This window comes from Streptopelia decaocto (assembly GCF_964273445.1).
Source record: "Streptopelia decaocto genome assembly, chromosome: 2".
NCBI lineage: Eukaryota > Metazoa > Chordata > Aves > Columbiformes > Columbidae > Streptopelia > Streptopelia decaocto.
The window spans coordinates 62,653,862-62,672,081 of record NC_138655.1 but is presented as its reverse complement, the minus strand read 5'-3'; the positions used below and the strand labels follow the sequence as shown (position 1 = coordinate 62,672,081).

Sequence of the window (18,220 nt, the reverse complement as noted above, 5' to 3'; positions counted from 1 at the left end):
CTCATTAATGTAGGTCCAGGAGATCTCTGCCCACCTGAAGAAGGCCAATTACCATTCCGTTAATTCTGGCTGCTAGTAAGGGTTGTCAACAGTATTTCATCCATTTGATTGTGTTAGGCTGTGCATGTCAAATTCCTCACAATGGACAAGAGAGCGCTAAAAACTTTTGATACTGATGGAGATCCTTATGATTGCAGCAGTATTTGGTATTTAGAGAAATGTTTGTCCATTTGACAGACTTACCAATATGTGACTCTCAATAATGTTACTGTCACATTTTAGAAGGAGCTCATATCCATGATTTAGACATTTTTTTCCTTTTTTTTTTTTTTTCCCCCCCCCCGGAACAATGTGAGAGGTCAGTTAACTCTGTGGAGAAAAGGTAATATATATAATATTCTGAAGGTATACTATAACCTGAGCATCATACATACATTTCGTGAGTATTCAAAGAAAAGTAGCCTTGCATGATAGAATTTACATGAATATCACTGGAGAAGTGGAAGATCAGGAAGATCAGCTCATGTTAAAATCAGGTGCAATCTGTATTTCTTGGGAACTGATATTACAAAATAAATCTCTTTCACCCATCACTTCTGAAATTCCATTGAGTGCTCAACCTGAAAGTGCTAGATACATTTACCGTGTTAGATACAAAGGACTTTTGTTTTAACCAACCACAAACACTTTACAGCTGTAGGTAAAGAATCCTGCCTGGCACACCCAAGGCGGTGTAAAAGGAATGTGTTTTCACTTTTTCTATTAATTGATTGGAAGGATAGAGACGTTTAAGAATCTTATTTTAGGGCGCTGGAAAAATAAGAATTAAGCAACTGGCTAAATGTTGTCTTTAAAAATGCTACTTTATACTATAATTTGATTTAGAACACTTGGATCATTGGTTGTTCTTTTGCAGTGATTTTTCTTCTATGGTTTTTGGTAATTTGAATATTAGATATGCCAGTAATAATGAGTAATGTAAATTTTAATGCAAATAATAAAGCAAAATAAGTCTTTTTGAAGTTTATATTTTGTGTAAGAAGCCATGCCAAGTAGATTTACATCCAACCACGCACTGTCATGTTAAAGACTAATATATCACACAACTTACCTATCAACTTCTTAGAACTGACATCTGTCAACACCAGCATAGTTGGGCTTTTCCAGGCAGCAGACAACTCAGCTGCAGTGTGATCCCCTCCAGTGATTTAACTCAAACTCAAATATCTTAGGGCTGAGTCTTTCTGATTTCCTTAAGACTGCCATAACCCTGTTTTTAAAGTAAGGGATGCAGACATCTCTCTGTAAGAACCTGGAGTGACAACTCATTTCATCACACTGCTGAGTATCTGTTGGATAGTGTTTTGATGCTGCTGATCTTGATGCCTTGCAGCAAGTTACAGGCTTTCAGCTGTTTTTCAAGAGGATCAAGAGCATGAAGAACAGCAATCCCTCTTTGCACCACCAGCTTTCCCATACGCTAAATACTATGGAATAGATTTTCAAATGGAGCTGATAGACACTGTCTTTACAAAACTTAGAGCAACAGCTCTGATCAGGAGTTCAGCTGTCCCCTTCATCTGGGAAAGCCCTGAACTTGGTTTGATCACCAAACTGCATTAATTTTGTCTCATCCATGACAGCACAGTTTTAGTGGCCTTTTGCTTTGGGATTGGTTCACTCTGTAGCAGATGTCCTCTTCTATTTTATTCAGAGCTGAAGGCTATTCTGCATTTCTTTCTACAAAGACGACATAGTTGAGTTGCTCCTCACTGTAGAGCAACTAAAATCATATGGAGAACCCAACTTGAGCATGCAGCTTAGTGAATTGGTGGTGTCTACATGCAAGTGGTTCTGTAAACCAGTACAGATGCTCTGGACATTGGCGTGTGGACAGCACCTAACACATTGCAAACTGCATGGCTCCACAATTTACAAATTATATCTGCAGGAAGAGGGCTTAAGTATTTGTACTGGTCATAAAGTGGTTTACCCAAAGCAAGTTGTCTCCCAGTATAGCCACTGCTGGTTTCTGACCGGGACCTTCTGTCTTCTCGAGGAACACTATTTAACCCAAACTGAGGTGCTAAAACTGTCTCCTCAGCTTTGACAGATACATAATAGCTGATGGGTTTTCTGTGTGGGATGCTCAGGTTGGTGCCCTGAAGGAGTGCAGAACCCTTTCTCTTCCACAGGTGTTTCTTCCTCTGAAGCACAGTTTCTCTTTCCTTTCCTGTTCTCTCTGCTTTCTCTAATTCTTGTCTGCTGCTGGGTGACACCAGTAGGTGTCCTAGGTCTTTGTTTCATTTTTCCTGACAAAGCTGGCTGTCTTGCTTCTAAGCCCCTTGAGTTTACAAGCCCAAAGTTTGTACCTGTATTCCATAGGGAGGCCGACAGACTTAATTTACCTATCTTCTTGTATCTTCTCTCTGGTTATTAATCAGGGGAAATAAGAGACCACTTACAGCTTTGAAGTGTGCTACATTTCTGAGGACAAAACCAATAATTTTAATGGGCAGATTATATAGCTGCATTTTCAAAACTAAGTCAGAACTTGTACAAAGGTAATTTCTCCACAATATCACACAAAGTCTTTGGAATGAGCATGTATTTGAACAGAGCAATACCTGTCCTTTTAAAAGCATAGGCATACTACATTTATTTTTTTTTCCCTTCCTCAACTCTGTCAACTCTTTCCAGTATTATTTAATATTGCATCAGCCACTTCTTATCCATCGCTCCACAGTTGACTGCATATGCAATTTACTGTCTGCATTGCTGCAAGCATGCAGATACATTTCTCTTAAGTACCAAAGAAAAACATTTTGAAAATGTGAGTTAATTTTTCTTTAGTAGCAATATAAATATTTTAAACTCAATGTTTCACAGGCTATGTTTGCTTCAGCTTTTTCTAGCTAGGAAATTAAATGCTTTGACTTATGGCAATTTAAGTGCTGAAGCCATTGACTTATTTCTGGACCCAGCCTAAACACCAGGTAGCTAGTTGGCAGATTTGTTTCAGAAATAGATAAGTACTCGTGCTTTAAACAGTAAGTACATGAGTTGATTAAAGACTTGAAGATGGCTGCTCCTACACAGCAGTAGCTTTCTCTCATTCACTTACCTTTGCTCTTTGTTCACTAAGTCAATAATGGAATATCTCAATAGAAAATTAAGTATGAGGAGGAAAGGTGGAAGCTTAAAAGACCATCATGGTTTTTAAGATCTCTCTTTTATTTAGATGTCTTCTCTAGTCTGCCATTGTATGTCCTCCAGTCATATAAAAACAGATTAAAAAAAAATGAAGCTGTATTTGCCCTCAATATTTTGCAAAACCTCATCTATATAGTAAAGATACCAACACCCTCTGTGTTAATGTTTCTGTATTTGTTAGGAATGTAACGTGCACATAGTTAAGAAGTTTGAAGAATGTTTCTGGTTGATAACTATAAAAGAAGACGTAATCTGAAGAAATGTGTGTGTTTGTTTTTTACAGAATGCTGAAATCAAGGTGGAGGAAGCACCTAAAGAGAGTCCAAAAGCAGCTAGACTAACACAGCAGTCTTCAGAGGATAATGAAGTATTTGGTGAGTTACTCAGACAACTGTAAAATGTTATTTGATCTGTTAGTTCAGAAAATATAATTCCCATAAAGTCCTTGTGATCTACTTAGTGTTGGTGTATGGCATCTGGGAGTGGGCCATGCAGTTCCACGGAGACTTGGAAAGCTAGAGGAAAGGACCAAGAAGAACACAGAGGGATCAAAGGTCTAAAATAAATAATCTCTGAAGAAAGATTTGCTGTTGGCTACCATGGAGAAGAAAGATTTAATCCAGTTCTTCAACAAAATTAAAGGTGTATGCAGTAAGAGGGGAAATAAACTTTGTCTATGATGGATAGGACAAGCAATGAATTCTTCAATTGCAGAAATAAAGATTTTTAATAAATATTGGGAAGAAAAATCCTAAAACAAATACTAAAACATTGGGATGCATCATCTGGAAAGTGCGGGGATTCACCACTGCTGGCCTTTAAAAATGGGTTAGACAAGTAACTCTCTAAACTGATGTAATGTAGTTCATCTTGTGTCAGAAGGATAGACTAGATGACCTTTGAGGATACTTGAAAGCCTAGATTTTTAAATGAGCTCTTCTTGATAGTCGTCTGTGAATTCGCACACCACCCCCCCACCCCCCCGCAACTGCCCCAAATAGGTTTTGCTGGTAGTTCTGGTTTTTGGTCTGAAAGCTCTATTTGGCCTTTTCTTCTGTATTAAGATTTCAAAAAGAGCCAGGGAAACATTATTTTAACTTTATGTTTATTTTATACTAGTGGAACTCCCAATAAAAGGGCAGTATTCTAACATTAATGCAGGAGAGGTGAGGACAATGCTGAAAGTTTATCAGTTGGTGTAGTATTTAGCTCAATTATCTTTTGGAGTGGAAACTCAAGATCTGCAGATGTCATGTGGATTTTATTAAGGCTGACTAGCTTGAAAACTTTAGGATGAGTCAACTATTTATTAATACAGCAAGGAATTTTTTTCTTTCAAGGTATGAAAGTAATGGAGCATGAATAATTAAATCTCTCTTACTATATATGGAAACAATGTTTGTGACCATTTAAACTGGTTTTGTTTAAAATCAGCTTTCCTCTATGAGGTAATGTAGTGTGATTGGGACATGAGCCTGAATTCCTGGTATGAATGTTTCCACGACTGATCATATAACACCAGTGTTTGAAGAATCCACAAGTGGTCTTAAGAACTAGGTTTCAACTTTGTTAATTCAGTGGTGAGGCTACTGCCTCACTTCCTCTACCTCTGCTGCACCAGTTACTTGCAGTAGATCCATCATTACCAGTTATAGAGCCCCACGGCACTGTGTAATGTGCATCCCAAACTGTGTCCTTTCTCAATTCAGATCTCTGGTTTTCTTTCTGTGGAGAAGGACAGAGACAGCAAAGCAAGGAGACCTCCATCTGCCTCTTTCTGCCAGTAAAATCTCAGGCTTTAAAACCTTCTCTGTATTCTGATAGCCCCATGTACCAGCGAACTAAACCAGTGGTTAGTCAAGCCTGTGGTCTCTGTGGGGACTGTGAACTTAAAAATGAGAATAAAAAAACATGAATTTCACTGTTCATAAGCTTAAACTCATCATCTAGTGATTCATACACTCACTACAATTTCTTTTATAAATTTAAGAAGGTCAACATGCAGTGTACTACATGTTCTTTAAGGGTAATCATTTACTAACGTTGCTAAATATTTCTACTTTCCAGTTCCGTGAACTGAACTGCATATCTAAGCTAAGCCAGTGGTCAATCTTTGATATCTTGGCACCACAAGGAGGAACATTTTTTCCAATTCCAAAACCAGTCAGATGGTAGCATCTTATATCAACCCTTTTACCACTTTACAAATGTTTGTTGTTAAGATTAGATCAAAGTGGAAAAAAAGGAGATGAAATATGGTGCAAATAGAGTCTGTCATCTTCCTTTTCACCCTGGTCAAGTGAGGAAGTCAAAGCGGACTGAAAGTGCAAAGGAAACCATTTTAGCGTGAGATGCCCCAAGAGTCAGGGAGGAAATTTTGGCAGATACTAAGTTTGGTGTCTCTGAGAATGACACTGTTGTGTATACCTGCCTTTCCCTGCAGTTCTGGGCAATTTCTTAAGATGTTCAGGTCAGTCTCATAAAAGGGATAAATGATAAGCTTGAAACAGTTTTCCCTAGGTGAGTTATTTTTTTTGTCCTGTAACTTAAATGATTATATTACAGACCCTGCTCATTTATTCTGCCTCTGGCTTGCCCTATTTCAAGTTGTCCTTCATTTCACCGATGTTGATTAGAGCAAGCATCAAGTACCCACCAGGAGCTGGTTAATTTACAGCTTCAGCTTTGGCTAGAATCCCTCTTCAGAAGACTTTTAAAGAGCCTCTGGTCTCTTTGAGTGGGTGCAGTGCAACCTCCCTTTTTCACACAGATCACTGTCCTCTGTGCCTTACTTACTTATTTTTCACAAAGATCATTCTCCCCAGCTTTCTCTGGACAATGCCACCCCCTACAGCAAGGTCAGCACAGGCGGCAGAGAAGTCAATTCCTGCATTAGGCAACCCCTAAGTCTGGTTCAGAAAAGGGGACAACACCCCTTGACTCCTGCTTACCTTTTCAGCATTGGGGCGCGGGTCCAGCAGGTACACAGAGGAGTTGGGTCCCCCTGAGACCACTGGCTGTCCCTCTTCTGCAAGCCACTCGGTGGCAGCAGCTGCCAGTCCCTGGCGGCCACCAGGGTGTCAGGATTGCCAGGTCAAAGACTCCTTAGCAAAGGAGACAAAGAAAAAAATCTCTTCCTTTGCTCTTGTCTCCCCCACCTCTCCAAGGTTAGTATTGTCTTGGACTTAGACCAGGTGACAGTATGATTCATCAGGCACAGGGAATCTTCTGTACTGTGGACAGTGTGGAATAGATGCAATTACTAGAGATTGTTATCCAGAAGATATCTGAGAGAGCTGTGCTGTTTGAATACAGCAATATTTCTTTTGGAAGTACTTGCTTCCGGAGTAAGTGTGCCTTCTGCAGTCCCTATCAGCTGGGTATGGTTTTGGAAGCAAGTACAGTACTATTGATTGAAAACATTGTGGAGATAAACAACCAAGTGTGGATATCTCTTTCAAGTCTGCTAGACCAAATAGCACTCTTTGTAAGTACAAGTAAAGATTGATCCACTGCTATGGAGGACCACTTGTGGGTGAACATGAGTGTCTTAATGTTTTTCTTCCTCTTCATATGAGTTGAATTTCAGAATTACCACTCTGGAGTATTTTTTTAAATTTCTCTTGTTTTTTTAAATACTGAAATGTTCTTATCAACAGTGGAGCTGCATTGTACCAGCTGTTTTACAAAACAAACAAACAAGTCAGGTATGTCATGTGTTTGAGAGCTCATTCTCAAAGACGATGGACTTTATATACAAGAGGAGAGAGTGGAAAAGCGGACCAGAAGGGTAAGGGTATGGGACAGAAAAGAAATCTAGCCTGTACAGTAATGGTATTTGTAACTCTGGAACTCTGAATTAACAAGAGTTAGTTTTGTTTGTCCTTTGAAAGGATTTTCTTGTGACACCCAACAAAGTTCTGTTGTCTGATAGATACTGAATATGAATCTGTGCTGTGGAACTAGAATGTCTTGCTTGCTACGAACTTCTCTTGAACTTGCACGTAGTCAACGTGGTCTCTGTTGCAACCAGTATGTAGTCAGAAAGGACTGTGAATTACATCTCAGTCTAAGAGAGAGAAGAAAATTGCAGGGTTGAGTGCTATGTGTTTAAAGAAATGGATGGGCCCATTGGAGTGAGACCAGAGGAGGGCCATGAAGATAATCAGGGGGCTGGAGCACCTCTGCTGTGAAGACAGGCTGAGAGAATTGGGGTTGTTCAGCCTGGAGAAGTCTCTGGGTAGACCTTATAGCAGCCTTCTAGAACCTAAAGGAGACTGGCAACAAAGCTTGTGAGGGACTCTTTACAGGGACATGGAGTGATAGGACAAGGGTTAATGGCTTTAAACTGAGAGTAGATTTAGATTGGACATAAGGAGGAAATATTTTACAATGTGGATGGTGAAGCACTGGAACAGGCTGCCCAGAGCAGCTGTGGATGCACCATCGTTGGAAATGTAAAAGGGGCTTTGAGCAACCTAGTCTTGTCCCTGCTCATGACAGGGGTGTTGGAACTAGATGATCTTTAAGGTCCCTTCCATCCCAAACCATTCTATGATTAGAACTCATTTCTAAATGCAATTTTCAGAAATTTATATAGATCCATTTCTGCTCTACAACTGTGAGGCAAAACCAAGGGGCCAAACTGTGGGCCATTCTGACTGGGAGGATTGGACCTTCCTCTAGTGCAACCCCTTATTGCATTAATTTAGAGAAAGATAAATCCAGATTTTTATTGATACTTTTTTCCCTTAGGGCTGAACTAGCATAAAACTACAAATAAGGAAAAATTCTCCATAGAACTGTGGTGTGTTGAGAGCATATTCCCCTTTCTGATAGCAATGAAAAGTCCAGGTGTACTAACGTTTCAAGATACAATAAGTCTTGATGTTCTAAAACAGGAAAGTTTCATTTCTATTTAGTGGATCAGTTCTAAAATTATATCTGTGAAAGTAGCCATGGTTCCTCATGCCTTAGTGCTTTCCAGTGATCTGTGCTATGTGGCTGGAGTTGTACTTGTAGGGTGTTGTGGGTTTTTTTGTTGTTGGGGATTGGTGGGGAGGGTTGTGTGTTTTCTTGTTATAAAAAAGGCAAAATGACACCCACCTCCAGATCAGAATTAAAGACTTTTTTTTTTTAAGCAGGAGGTAAGCTCTGTTCTGAGCATGGCAAAGTGGCACTGGACACAGCACCATCCGTCATTCTGCCATTTCTAACCACAGGACCAGGTACCTCCTGAGGTATCTTTTGAATGCAGTGCTCAGGGATGTAGCTAGAAATGGTACATTCGGCATAATTCCACGGTGGCTCTGACTGACCTTGATTCACTGCTTGTGCTGACGCCTGCTGCTGCGTCCTACGCAGAATGTCCTGTGGGTATTCGTGTAACCCTACGTAGGTTGAGGAACTTCTGTTTCTGTGAGATTTGCATCTGTAACGATTTGACAGATACAGTCGTACTGTTGGCCTCCCTTAACATGGTAGGACCAGGGTAGCTGCAGAAGATATATGACTGTGTGTTATATCTGTATGGATTCCACTCCTGTGTTCTATCCATTTTTGCTTTTTGATTCTTGTTTAAAAAAGGAATGTGGCAGAATGCAAAAGGAGGAGCTGGAAGGCATTAACAGCCCTGGCTGCACAACGCCTTTGTCTGGAGGTGATGTGGTCATGTCAGGAGCTTGCTAAAAGCTGAGGGTTATTGCAGTTCAGTGACCTTCCTACTGGGAAGCTTCTCTATTTGTAAACACAATCAATTGTGGAACACAAGCTATGACTTTAATGAAAAATAATGGCAAGCTTACATGAAAAAAATCAATCTGGTGAGATAGCAAATTGTCCTAAAGTAAATGTTATTACCACAGTGCAGTTGTTCCCTCTTGCATGAGAGGTAAATGGGGGACTTGAATCTCCTGTAGTTTTTCATTATAAGCTAAGTAATGATTCTGTTGTTCCAACCATCAACCTATTTCCACTTTCCTTCACCATCTCTTTCTCCAGTTTCTTGCAAGACTTGGCCTGTCTGCTTCCACCCAGAGACCACCGGTTTAGCAGAATTACAGCAGCAAGACTGGATTAACTTTCTGAGATTAAACCAGTAAATTTACATTTTAACTAAAACAAAACCAAAACACTTTGCTTTTTTGTGCAGTTGTTGGATCTCAGAAGTAGGGCTGAAACTCTGTTCTTTCAAGATCTTATGTATCATAAAACACATTTTGCAAACTATATGTAGGGAACCTTTGATCAGTTTATGAATGGACAAGAGAAGCTGGAGACTAGAGAAGTGCTGTGGTGGAAAGAGACTCACAGGACTTCAGAGGCAACAAGTGGCCAGCTTGTTATTTTAGGGTTTGGAGCTCTTTCTAAAGTACAGATATTTGCATTTTGATGTTAATTCGGTGGGTGGTTTGGTTGTGCCTCGTTTTTATGGATTTTCTTTTTTTCAACAGTAGCATTCAAATGTTTATTTCTGGCAGCCATCTGATACTTTAAACACTAACAGTAGCTCTTGGACATCTAACTAGTTAATATGCCATTATAATTAATGTACTTCTCTACAGTAGCATCTAAGCCTTTAAGATTACTTCTAGCAGGACGCTAATGTTTGCCACAAAATTAGTGCACTAGAACTTAAGGGTATCTTAACAAGTCTCACCTGGTATTATTTTCTTTTCTTTTTCTCGTCTGTACCACATGCAAGCTGCATGCATAATAGAGGTTTTGGTTTTTCTCCTTCTTTCATAGGGACCGGAGTTGTTACCAAATCCATTACCATAGACAGGACCTGAGCCAGTGATGCCTGCTGTATTTTTAGCAGTGCAGAGCTGGTGGGCTGTGCTGGCTTAATTAATCAGCACAATAACTGCATAATAAATGACTTATTCATTCTTTTAATACTTGCTGTACAGTGTACAGGATCTGCTGAATGTTTTCCCCTTTTTTATTCAGTGAGTCTTTATGCGAGATGGGGAGAAGCACAATAGGCATTTACCCTCCTATTGTTATCCAGAGTACACATTGTGACTGGTTGTGAAAGTGAGGATGGCTAAGGGTGGTCTAATGTCACATGTTGCTGGGTGGTGATATGAGGCCTTCGGCTCATTAGCTAGCCATGAAAACAAGTTACTCCTTTCCCCAGTGTATTTTGTCGTCTTTGTCCTGTTAGCAGGCTGCAGCCCAAGGGAGAGTTCTGTTTGCAGAGGAGAAAGAGTCCTTAGTGTTTTCCCTCGCTGATCCTTATGTACCATCCAGTTTGCTTAAGGCAGGATTTTATCTGTAAATGATTTAAAAGTGCTTCTGAAAGGTCGTTATTTTGGGGAAAGTAGCTGGGATGTTGTTGCTGTTGTCCCATTTCCAGTTTTGTTGAGGCTGAATAAACACTCAGTTCTGGTTTGAGTGAAATAAGAAGCAGGATAGTCCTCTGTAGGCCAACCACTCTTCTGTCATGTTAGCTGAAACAGATGTTGTCATTAAAGTTTAATTACGATGTGACTCACTTCTTAATGCAATGGCTAGAAGAGAACCAGAATGAGTTTCTGTACAATCTGTTAGGAGAATACGGAAACATCAGCTGAGATTGATAATCTTTTTGTGTTTTAAAGAAAAAAAAAAAATGAAAGCCACCAACTTAGGCTTCTTGCAAAATAAGAATTACAGATTTTCATTTTGTAATTTCTGGATCAAATCCATAATACCTGATTTGAGCAAGAATAATGTGCTGTTGCAATATTAGTACAAAAACAATGGATTCTCCTCGGGCTTTCAGAGGTCCCTTATCCCAGTTAAAAAGAGGTGCTTCACTGATTGTCTGGTCCCTATAATTGCCTCTGATTGTGTGCCCAGCTCCATTAGGCTGCCCATAGCAGATGTTGTAAGACAGATCCTAACTCAGATTTTTTTTCTTATCTGAATGCAGAAGACAGAAACCAAGGGGAAAAAGGGATACAGAGGTAACATCTTGCCTTCATAAACATGGGAGATCAGTATTGAGTTGGTGCTTCCCATCCAGTGTGCTGTCAACTGGGTGAAATTTCAGTTCTTTTTAACTCCTTGTCAGGATCGGATATGCCTGAGAGATTTTGGCTTGAATTTCTTAGCGGTACTTCCCACTCAGACCCCCATTTAAGCCATTGGCAATATTGTAATTAGCTCTGTTGACTTTAGCAAAACTATAAAGGTAGTGAGTTGATCTTAAAAATCAAATATCCATCAACCTGTCCTTCCAGCACTAAAAGGGTGGGCTGGAGTTACGAAAAGAGCTGTGGGGGTTTTTATGTTTAAGCTGTTGCCCAAAGAGCATGGAAAGGAGAGAGGTGGTGTAGCTGCATCCTCTGGTCCAGCAGCAGCTCCTGTGGAACAGTGTCGGGCTTGGTATGTGATGGGTGTAGCACTGGAAGGGAGAGCCAAGCAGCAGTAAACCCACTGTGAGAGGACTGTGAAATCAGATAATGTGACAGCACATTGTGAACACCCCGTGCAAGCTGTTCTGGTGGTGACCCTAACAAAATCTTTTCATTCTTATGCCGAGTTAATCTGAATTATTCTTCAGCTTAATTTTTGATGCTTGCGACTGTGTCTGCACAACTGAAAAGGAATCTATTGGTGGTGAAGAGTGAAGCTAAGAATGAACGTGGAGCTTCTGAATGAGTGAATAAAAATTTTCAGGACTTGGTATCTGTCAGCTTCCCTTTGGCAGCCCCATCACTGTACCCTGGAGCTCAGTGAAACTCCAGGGCTCCGGTAAAATGTCAGGCAGAAAATTTACCCCATACTTGAAGGTGTTGCTTTCTGTTATGCATTGGTTCAAGAAGGCCAACTGTGGTTTGGCTTAACTCCTTCAAATACATATCTTGGCAGCACTTGTGCAATAGTTCAGTTTTATGAGTGGCACAGTGTCCCTTTAAGTGCTTGACAAGGAGGCACAGAGCAGAAATTCACATCTGAGGTATCTATTTTTGATGAGGAAAATAGAAGTGAAAAGGACTAGTATTTACTGGTGCGCACACACTGGTACTTGTACAGAAACATCCTGGTGGCGACAAGACTGCGGTCACTTCCCAGCCTTGCGAGGAGCAGAGAACAGCCACGATAATGCTGCTCTTTATTTCCAGTGCTGTTCAGAGCAGGCTCCCTCTCTAGAGCCTTCCCTATGCTTCCCTTCCCCGTTGCCAGTGAAAAGCTTGGCTTTCTCTAGGCCTTTTAACATTCCCCCTTAATTAGAAGGAACCATTTTTCTACTGCATACTAAGTATCTCCATCATAACAGGAACTTTAAATTAATTTGAGTGGTTTTTTTAAAGTAGCTGTCATCCAGTGTGTTTTTGTTTTTTCCTATTTGATCGTTCTTGCTGTAGGGTCTTAAAATTTCTGCTGCGTGTGACGTTAACCATGGAAAATTAACAATGTCCCCAGTAGTGCTGACATGGAGGATTGCAGCAGAAGTCGGCATTTTAAAAACTAAACTCTGTTGTTTAAACAAATGTGTATGGACAGTGTTGCAAAAATACTTCTAAATGTCTGTTCATCCTGTGTGACTTAAACAGAAACTGACTACAGATAAAAGAAATTCTCAAAAGTTCTCATTTCTGTTTTGGAAGATCTATAGTGAGATTTTAGTTTTAACCTTTGCTTGTGGAAAAGCGATTGAATATACTTTTGAAACAAAAGTGCTGGGTTTAAGGCACCTAACTAAGCCACCACACAATGTTACTATAAATAGTCTTGGTTTCACTGAACTCAGTAGAGACAAAATGACAATTTTGATGCTTCTAAAATAGATACTTAACATTTGACAAACTGTCCTTTCTTTTAAGTAAGTGGGGCTTCCCTCAATATTTATCAGGATGTGGTGACTCTGCTTACCTTGATTTATCTACACAGAAGCTGCTGCTTTTTCAGGACAGTAACTCTTGCTGATTTCAACAGAGTTTGGCGGTGATGATGCCCAGGTTGTTGCCAAGGAGGATGCAGATGTGAGGTCCGTGGAGCCCCTGGCTTGGCTGCAGACTTAGGGAAGCCGTCGTTTGCATCAGGCGTCCTTCACGCAGCTGAGGCAGCTTCGGGCAGAAAGACATTTCCATTCTCTTGTTTTCAGATGTCTTGCAACCCAAACTCAAATGAGAGAAGTAGAGAATTTAATTCTTGAACTGTTGAGGGCCTCTCTGTGTTTATCATGAGTGGACTGAATTTTTTGCAAAGGCTTTTAGGGTGGGATTAGTTCTAGACATTATATGTTTTTGCCTCCCCCTGCTTCACCTATTCATCAAGTCTAAAATCTTCCAGTTTTTCATTTGTGGAAGGTAAGCTTATGGCATGAGCAGGACTTTGCCACGTGAGCAGCGTTGTCCTGTTACCTTTTACTTTCAGGCTGTCCTTCCTTTTGTGTGTCACATTCAGTCTGGTGTATACACTGGCCATCCTTACGATGACCACAAAACCCTCTTGTTTGGTCTCCAGGTTTTATTGCTGTGGTATCACATTCCTTCTGCGTTTGTCAACACAGGAAATCTGTCAGAAAATAGGATGAAATGGAAAATTTAGGATGTGTGGATACAAATTATAAAGCAAGCCTAATCTGAAAGTTTACTTAGTTTATTTGCCAGAATTTCTTGAAATAATTTTACTATTCTGTTTCAAAATATATAATTACTATATGAAGATCTGAAAGCAAATTTGTTTCAGGATCTGTGCTAAAATAAAACCCTCAACCACAAACTGTCAGGACCCCTGAAAAATGAAAGTTTCCCCTCTTCTTTTTCCGCCAAATTACTCTGCTTTTACTGGGAGCGATCAGTGGCTGGCCACCATCATCATGAACTGCACAGCCTACAAAGGGATAATAAATGAAACTAAACAAAGGAGCTTCCCCACATTTCAGTACAATTAGGCATGTGCTGTAATACTTCAAAATACTATCCAGATTTTGGCGTAGATATTTTGTTGAATCTGGTCTTAAAGTGAGAACCAGAAGACTGGGCAAAATAACTGTTTTCTCCTATTCCCTCTGTGATAAGTCCCCCTGGGCTCCAGCAGAGAGCTGTTATCTCTGTTTCTGTATGCCAGCAATAATAAATCTGGCTTCTATTTCAAAATCAGTGCTTGCCTGATTGTGTTAATTTGTATTTAGTGGCCTGTTTTCAGGGTGTGGATTGGAGCAATCAGTAGGATTGAACCTGATTAACAGGATGTTCTGAAAGTGAGAAGCCCAGTAGGTGAGACTTCTTAAAGTATTAATGCTTGTGATTTTTCTTTTTCTTTTTTAACCAGTCTTATTATTTTTATGGTGCACATTATTTTTTTCCTCTATTACTGAAGTACCTTAATCCAAGTGCAGACTCATTTCTAGCATGATTTCAGTTATTATTCATACTGGAGAAGGACCTTGTTGAGAACTAGGACCTTGCTAAGCCTATTGATCTATGAACATGATGGGAAGGCTGTAAGACACTTGCTGTGCACCCATTACAGATGAGTCCTGTTTCTCTGAGTAAGGACTTGCTCTGTCAGGCAAACTGCTTTTGCACCAAGGAGTGAGCTTGCTGTCTAACTCTAGGACAAGAATCAAATTGCTCTAGTTTTTGCAGGTGGACTGCTGTTTCAGGATAAAGCCTGCTTTACTTGGCAAAACTGAGTAGCAGAATCTATTCCAATGGGTGCCCCATTAGTACCCACTCTACGTGCGATTTCTGCTCTGGACTGAGTTACAGCTGCAATGTTATACTTGTACCAATAAAGTTCTGCTAGTGGCTTCTCCTTGAAGGCAAACATTTATTTTTCTCTTCAGCCCTTCTCATCAACAATCTGTATATTCCCTTGTAAATTTTGTTTCAATTCTAAATAATTACAAGGGGTGAAAAATATCTTTCTAGTTTGAGTTACATTTTTCCCACACACTTTTTTTTCTTCAACGTATGTGCTGATTACAAATGTCTCCTGCAGTGAAAATGCAAGGCCTTTTCTAATGTATTTTCTTAGTTCCCTTGTAAAAGGACCCATTTTAGCACTGCCTGAAGTTAAGATATCTATTGTGAGATTTCGGAGTCTGAATGTTCTTGCGAGTTATTTTCAAGATTCCAATAAAAAGAAAATGTACAGAGCTGCCCCCTCAAGAAAACAGAAGTGAATGTCTTAAAATCAGCATGTTACTCAAAATTGCACACTGTTTTGGCTAGTCATTGCGACTCTTGACCTCTTTGTAATACTTCTATTTATATATTTTATATTTTTTTATATATAAGTATAAATATGGCATATACAAATATCTGACCTTTCTAGTCAGCTCCCTGTGTTTTTCAGAGTATCATAATCATGTTCTCTATCAGGAACAGAAGTGTGGGAAGAGGCTGAATATAAGCTAGTTGGACATAGGGAGCTATTTAAAATTAGAGCATTTTCTCCCCAATCTATATTTGTCTGCTTATGTTAATGTAGTTGTGATACAGCACTGCAACATAAAGACTTTTAAGGAGCAGATTCATAATTCAAAAATTCTGATTTAAATAAAAATAGAACCCCTTTAACAGATTTCTCTGAGGCAGTATAGAAATATTTTATCCTTATGATGGTTTTATTTATGTATTTTATTTGCTTTTTTTAATTAGAGGGAAAAAAAGGGTGGTTAATTTAGAGGTTCTCAGTTAGAATATTGGAAAGGGGTAATTTTTTTTGACGTATAGTGTTAAAAGAAAAAAAAAAAATCTGTTCAAAATAATGACATTTTCATCTGAGTGAATTATCCTAACATTTCTTGGTTGTAAAACTTTTAACAAGGTCACATCTTTGTGAAAATTGCAGTTTATTTGCATGAAGTGTAGGGTTTTAGAATCCATTAGACCTCCTTAAAATGTTGTGGTTACAATAGTGCATTTATTTTAAGGATGTTATTTATACACAAAAATAAGGAATCATGCTATTAAGCCATGTCTTCCATAGAGGGCAAGTACAACTTGAATTAGGGGGAGGAATTTGATAAGGCATATTTATGTCCTTTCCTGCATTGTAGATGCAGCTTATTCCTAATGGGGTTGAGGCTGGTTTGTGTATTAATTCAGAGAACAGTAATTTGCACACAGTGGAGGTGCACCTTGACTCTTTCAAGCATAAATAGTCAAGTGCATCGAACTTCTCTAGATTTTAGCATGTAGTACCGATTTGAGTCCTTGCCTATGTGCTAGTTGTGCTAAAGTGGCATGAATCAGAGGTGTTTTTGTTGGTGTGTTGTTTTTTTTTTTTCTTTTTTTAAATTAATATATGTATGAGTAAGAGCCTGGGCATTTCATTATTGAGAATGCTGGTAAACAACTTAATGTTTTCAACATAACAATTTAAGAATCGTTAAAGTGCATCACAATACTATCTTAGTGACGAATGGAATGTTGCAAAACAAATTTTAAGAGGTCAGAAATAACTTGTACATATTCTTAGGAGATGGTAGGAGAGGACAGCATGGAGAAGCCTTGTTCTTTGCTAATTGCACTATTTTTGTGTGCAGCTTTTTAGTCTGGCATGTGGGTTTTGAGTGTAGGGATTTTCCTTGTGGTTTGGGTTTTTTTGTCTTGTGTTTTAGTATCTGCTTGTATTAAGAACCTTAAATGCACTTAGAGGTTTCTGCCTGTGGCTTTGGAGAGAGATGGACCTGGGATTAGAAGCACATCTATATTCATTTTGTCATTTTTAAAACAGCTTCATCTTTCAACACACAAACTCTCAAACTTGAAATCCTTAAGTAAAGGTTTGCTTGTATACTTAAACCTTTTAAATTAGCCCCGTGGTCAGCAAATTCAACTGTCATCTGAAAATGCAGAAGAGAAATTCCAGGCCTGCGAAAGTCCTTCATTTAAACTGTCCTGCCAGCAGTTCTACCTCCGCCTTTATATGTGACGGGCGACATATCTCAGATGATCTCAACTCTCAGGGGAACATAAGAATAGAGGCATTCTCTGCCTTCATGAGTGGCTGGAATAACACTGCGCTTAGTGATCAAATGAACAATCCCTTTGAGCTTTCGAGATAGTACCCCCTCTCACAGGGCATCGGAAAGCATTTCTTTAACAATTATGCAATAACAAAGCACAATAGGATCGCTGGTTGCCATCACTGCTTTCGGAGGAGAAAAGTCAGAGTTTGTATCTTACCTTGTTGTTACAGTCTCAAATTAAACCACTTCAGCAGTCAAGGAAGGGAACCTAATCTGTTGCCAGATCCCTGATATTAGTGGAATAGGCTGCTACATAAATAAATGTTCAGGATTGTTTTGCCTAGTAATCCATAGATTTGTGCAAAAATATTACCTGCCTGGTGCCTTTTTTGTTTTGTTGGTTTTTTGTTTTTTTGGTTTTTTTTTTTCTGTTTTCTGGCCTTCGTGCTTTGCAGTAATCAGTTTTAAAATGCTCTTGGTGTTAACAGAACTTGTACCACGAACTACGCTTTTCTTATGCTCCAGCTTACTGTTCTTGCTATTTACTGTGACTTATTCCCAGGGTGTGACTATGCTATTTTGCTGCTGTTCTCCACTTTTGCTTGCCACCAGTCTGTTCCATGTGCTTTTCTTCCCATATTTTCATCTCCCCTACTGATCTGTTTCTTTCTGCCAGACCTCTTTTAGCTGCATTTGCATCCTTCCATCTTTATGTACTTATTTCTACATATTCTCTATTCTTTTAGATGTTCATGTTACCTGATCTTTTCATTCTAGATAAAAGAAGAATAAAAGTAGAAGATTGTAAATTGCATTCATTTAAAATTAAGATCAGGTGCTTACATTTTTTGCTGGTGCAGTGCTCATGCTTCATTGAAAACTCAAAAAAGGGTATAATCTTAAGCAAAATTACTAGTTCTCAGCCATTAAAATGGGTGGGTTTTTTGTTTTGGCATTTTTTTCTTCTTTTTTTTTACCCTCTTCTCTCCCTGCTAATTAGATTGATGCTGCCAGCTTACAGTCTTTGGACCAAGAAGCATATTTTTACTTTTATATTTATACTGTTTATCTATACTTCAGATTCATCTA

General features: G+C 39.2%; 1 protein-coding gene across 9 annotated transcripts in view; it reads left to right on the top strand.

Annotated features, from left to right (window-relative positions):
- Positions 1 to 18,220, top strand: part of MBP (myelin basic protein) — a 114,760-nt gene that overhangs the window by 51,719 nt on the left and 44,821 nt on the right. For all 9 annotated transcript variants that reach the window (XM_082046945.1, XM_082046941.1, XM_082046946.1 and 6 more), the window contains exon 3: positions 3,497 to 3,587. In XM_082046945.1, the coding sequence (XP_081903071.1) occupies positions 3,497 to 3,587 (91 nt within the window). The remainder of the gene's footprint in view (positions 1 to 3,496; positions 3,588 to 18,220) is intronic.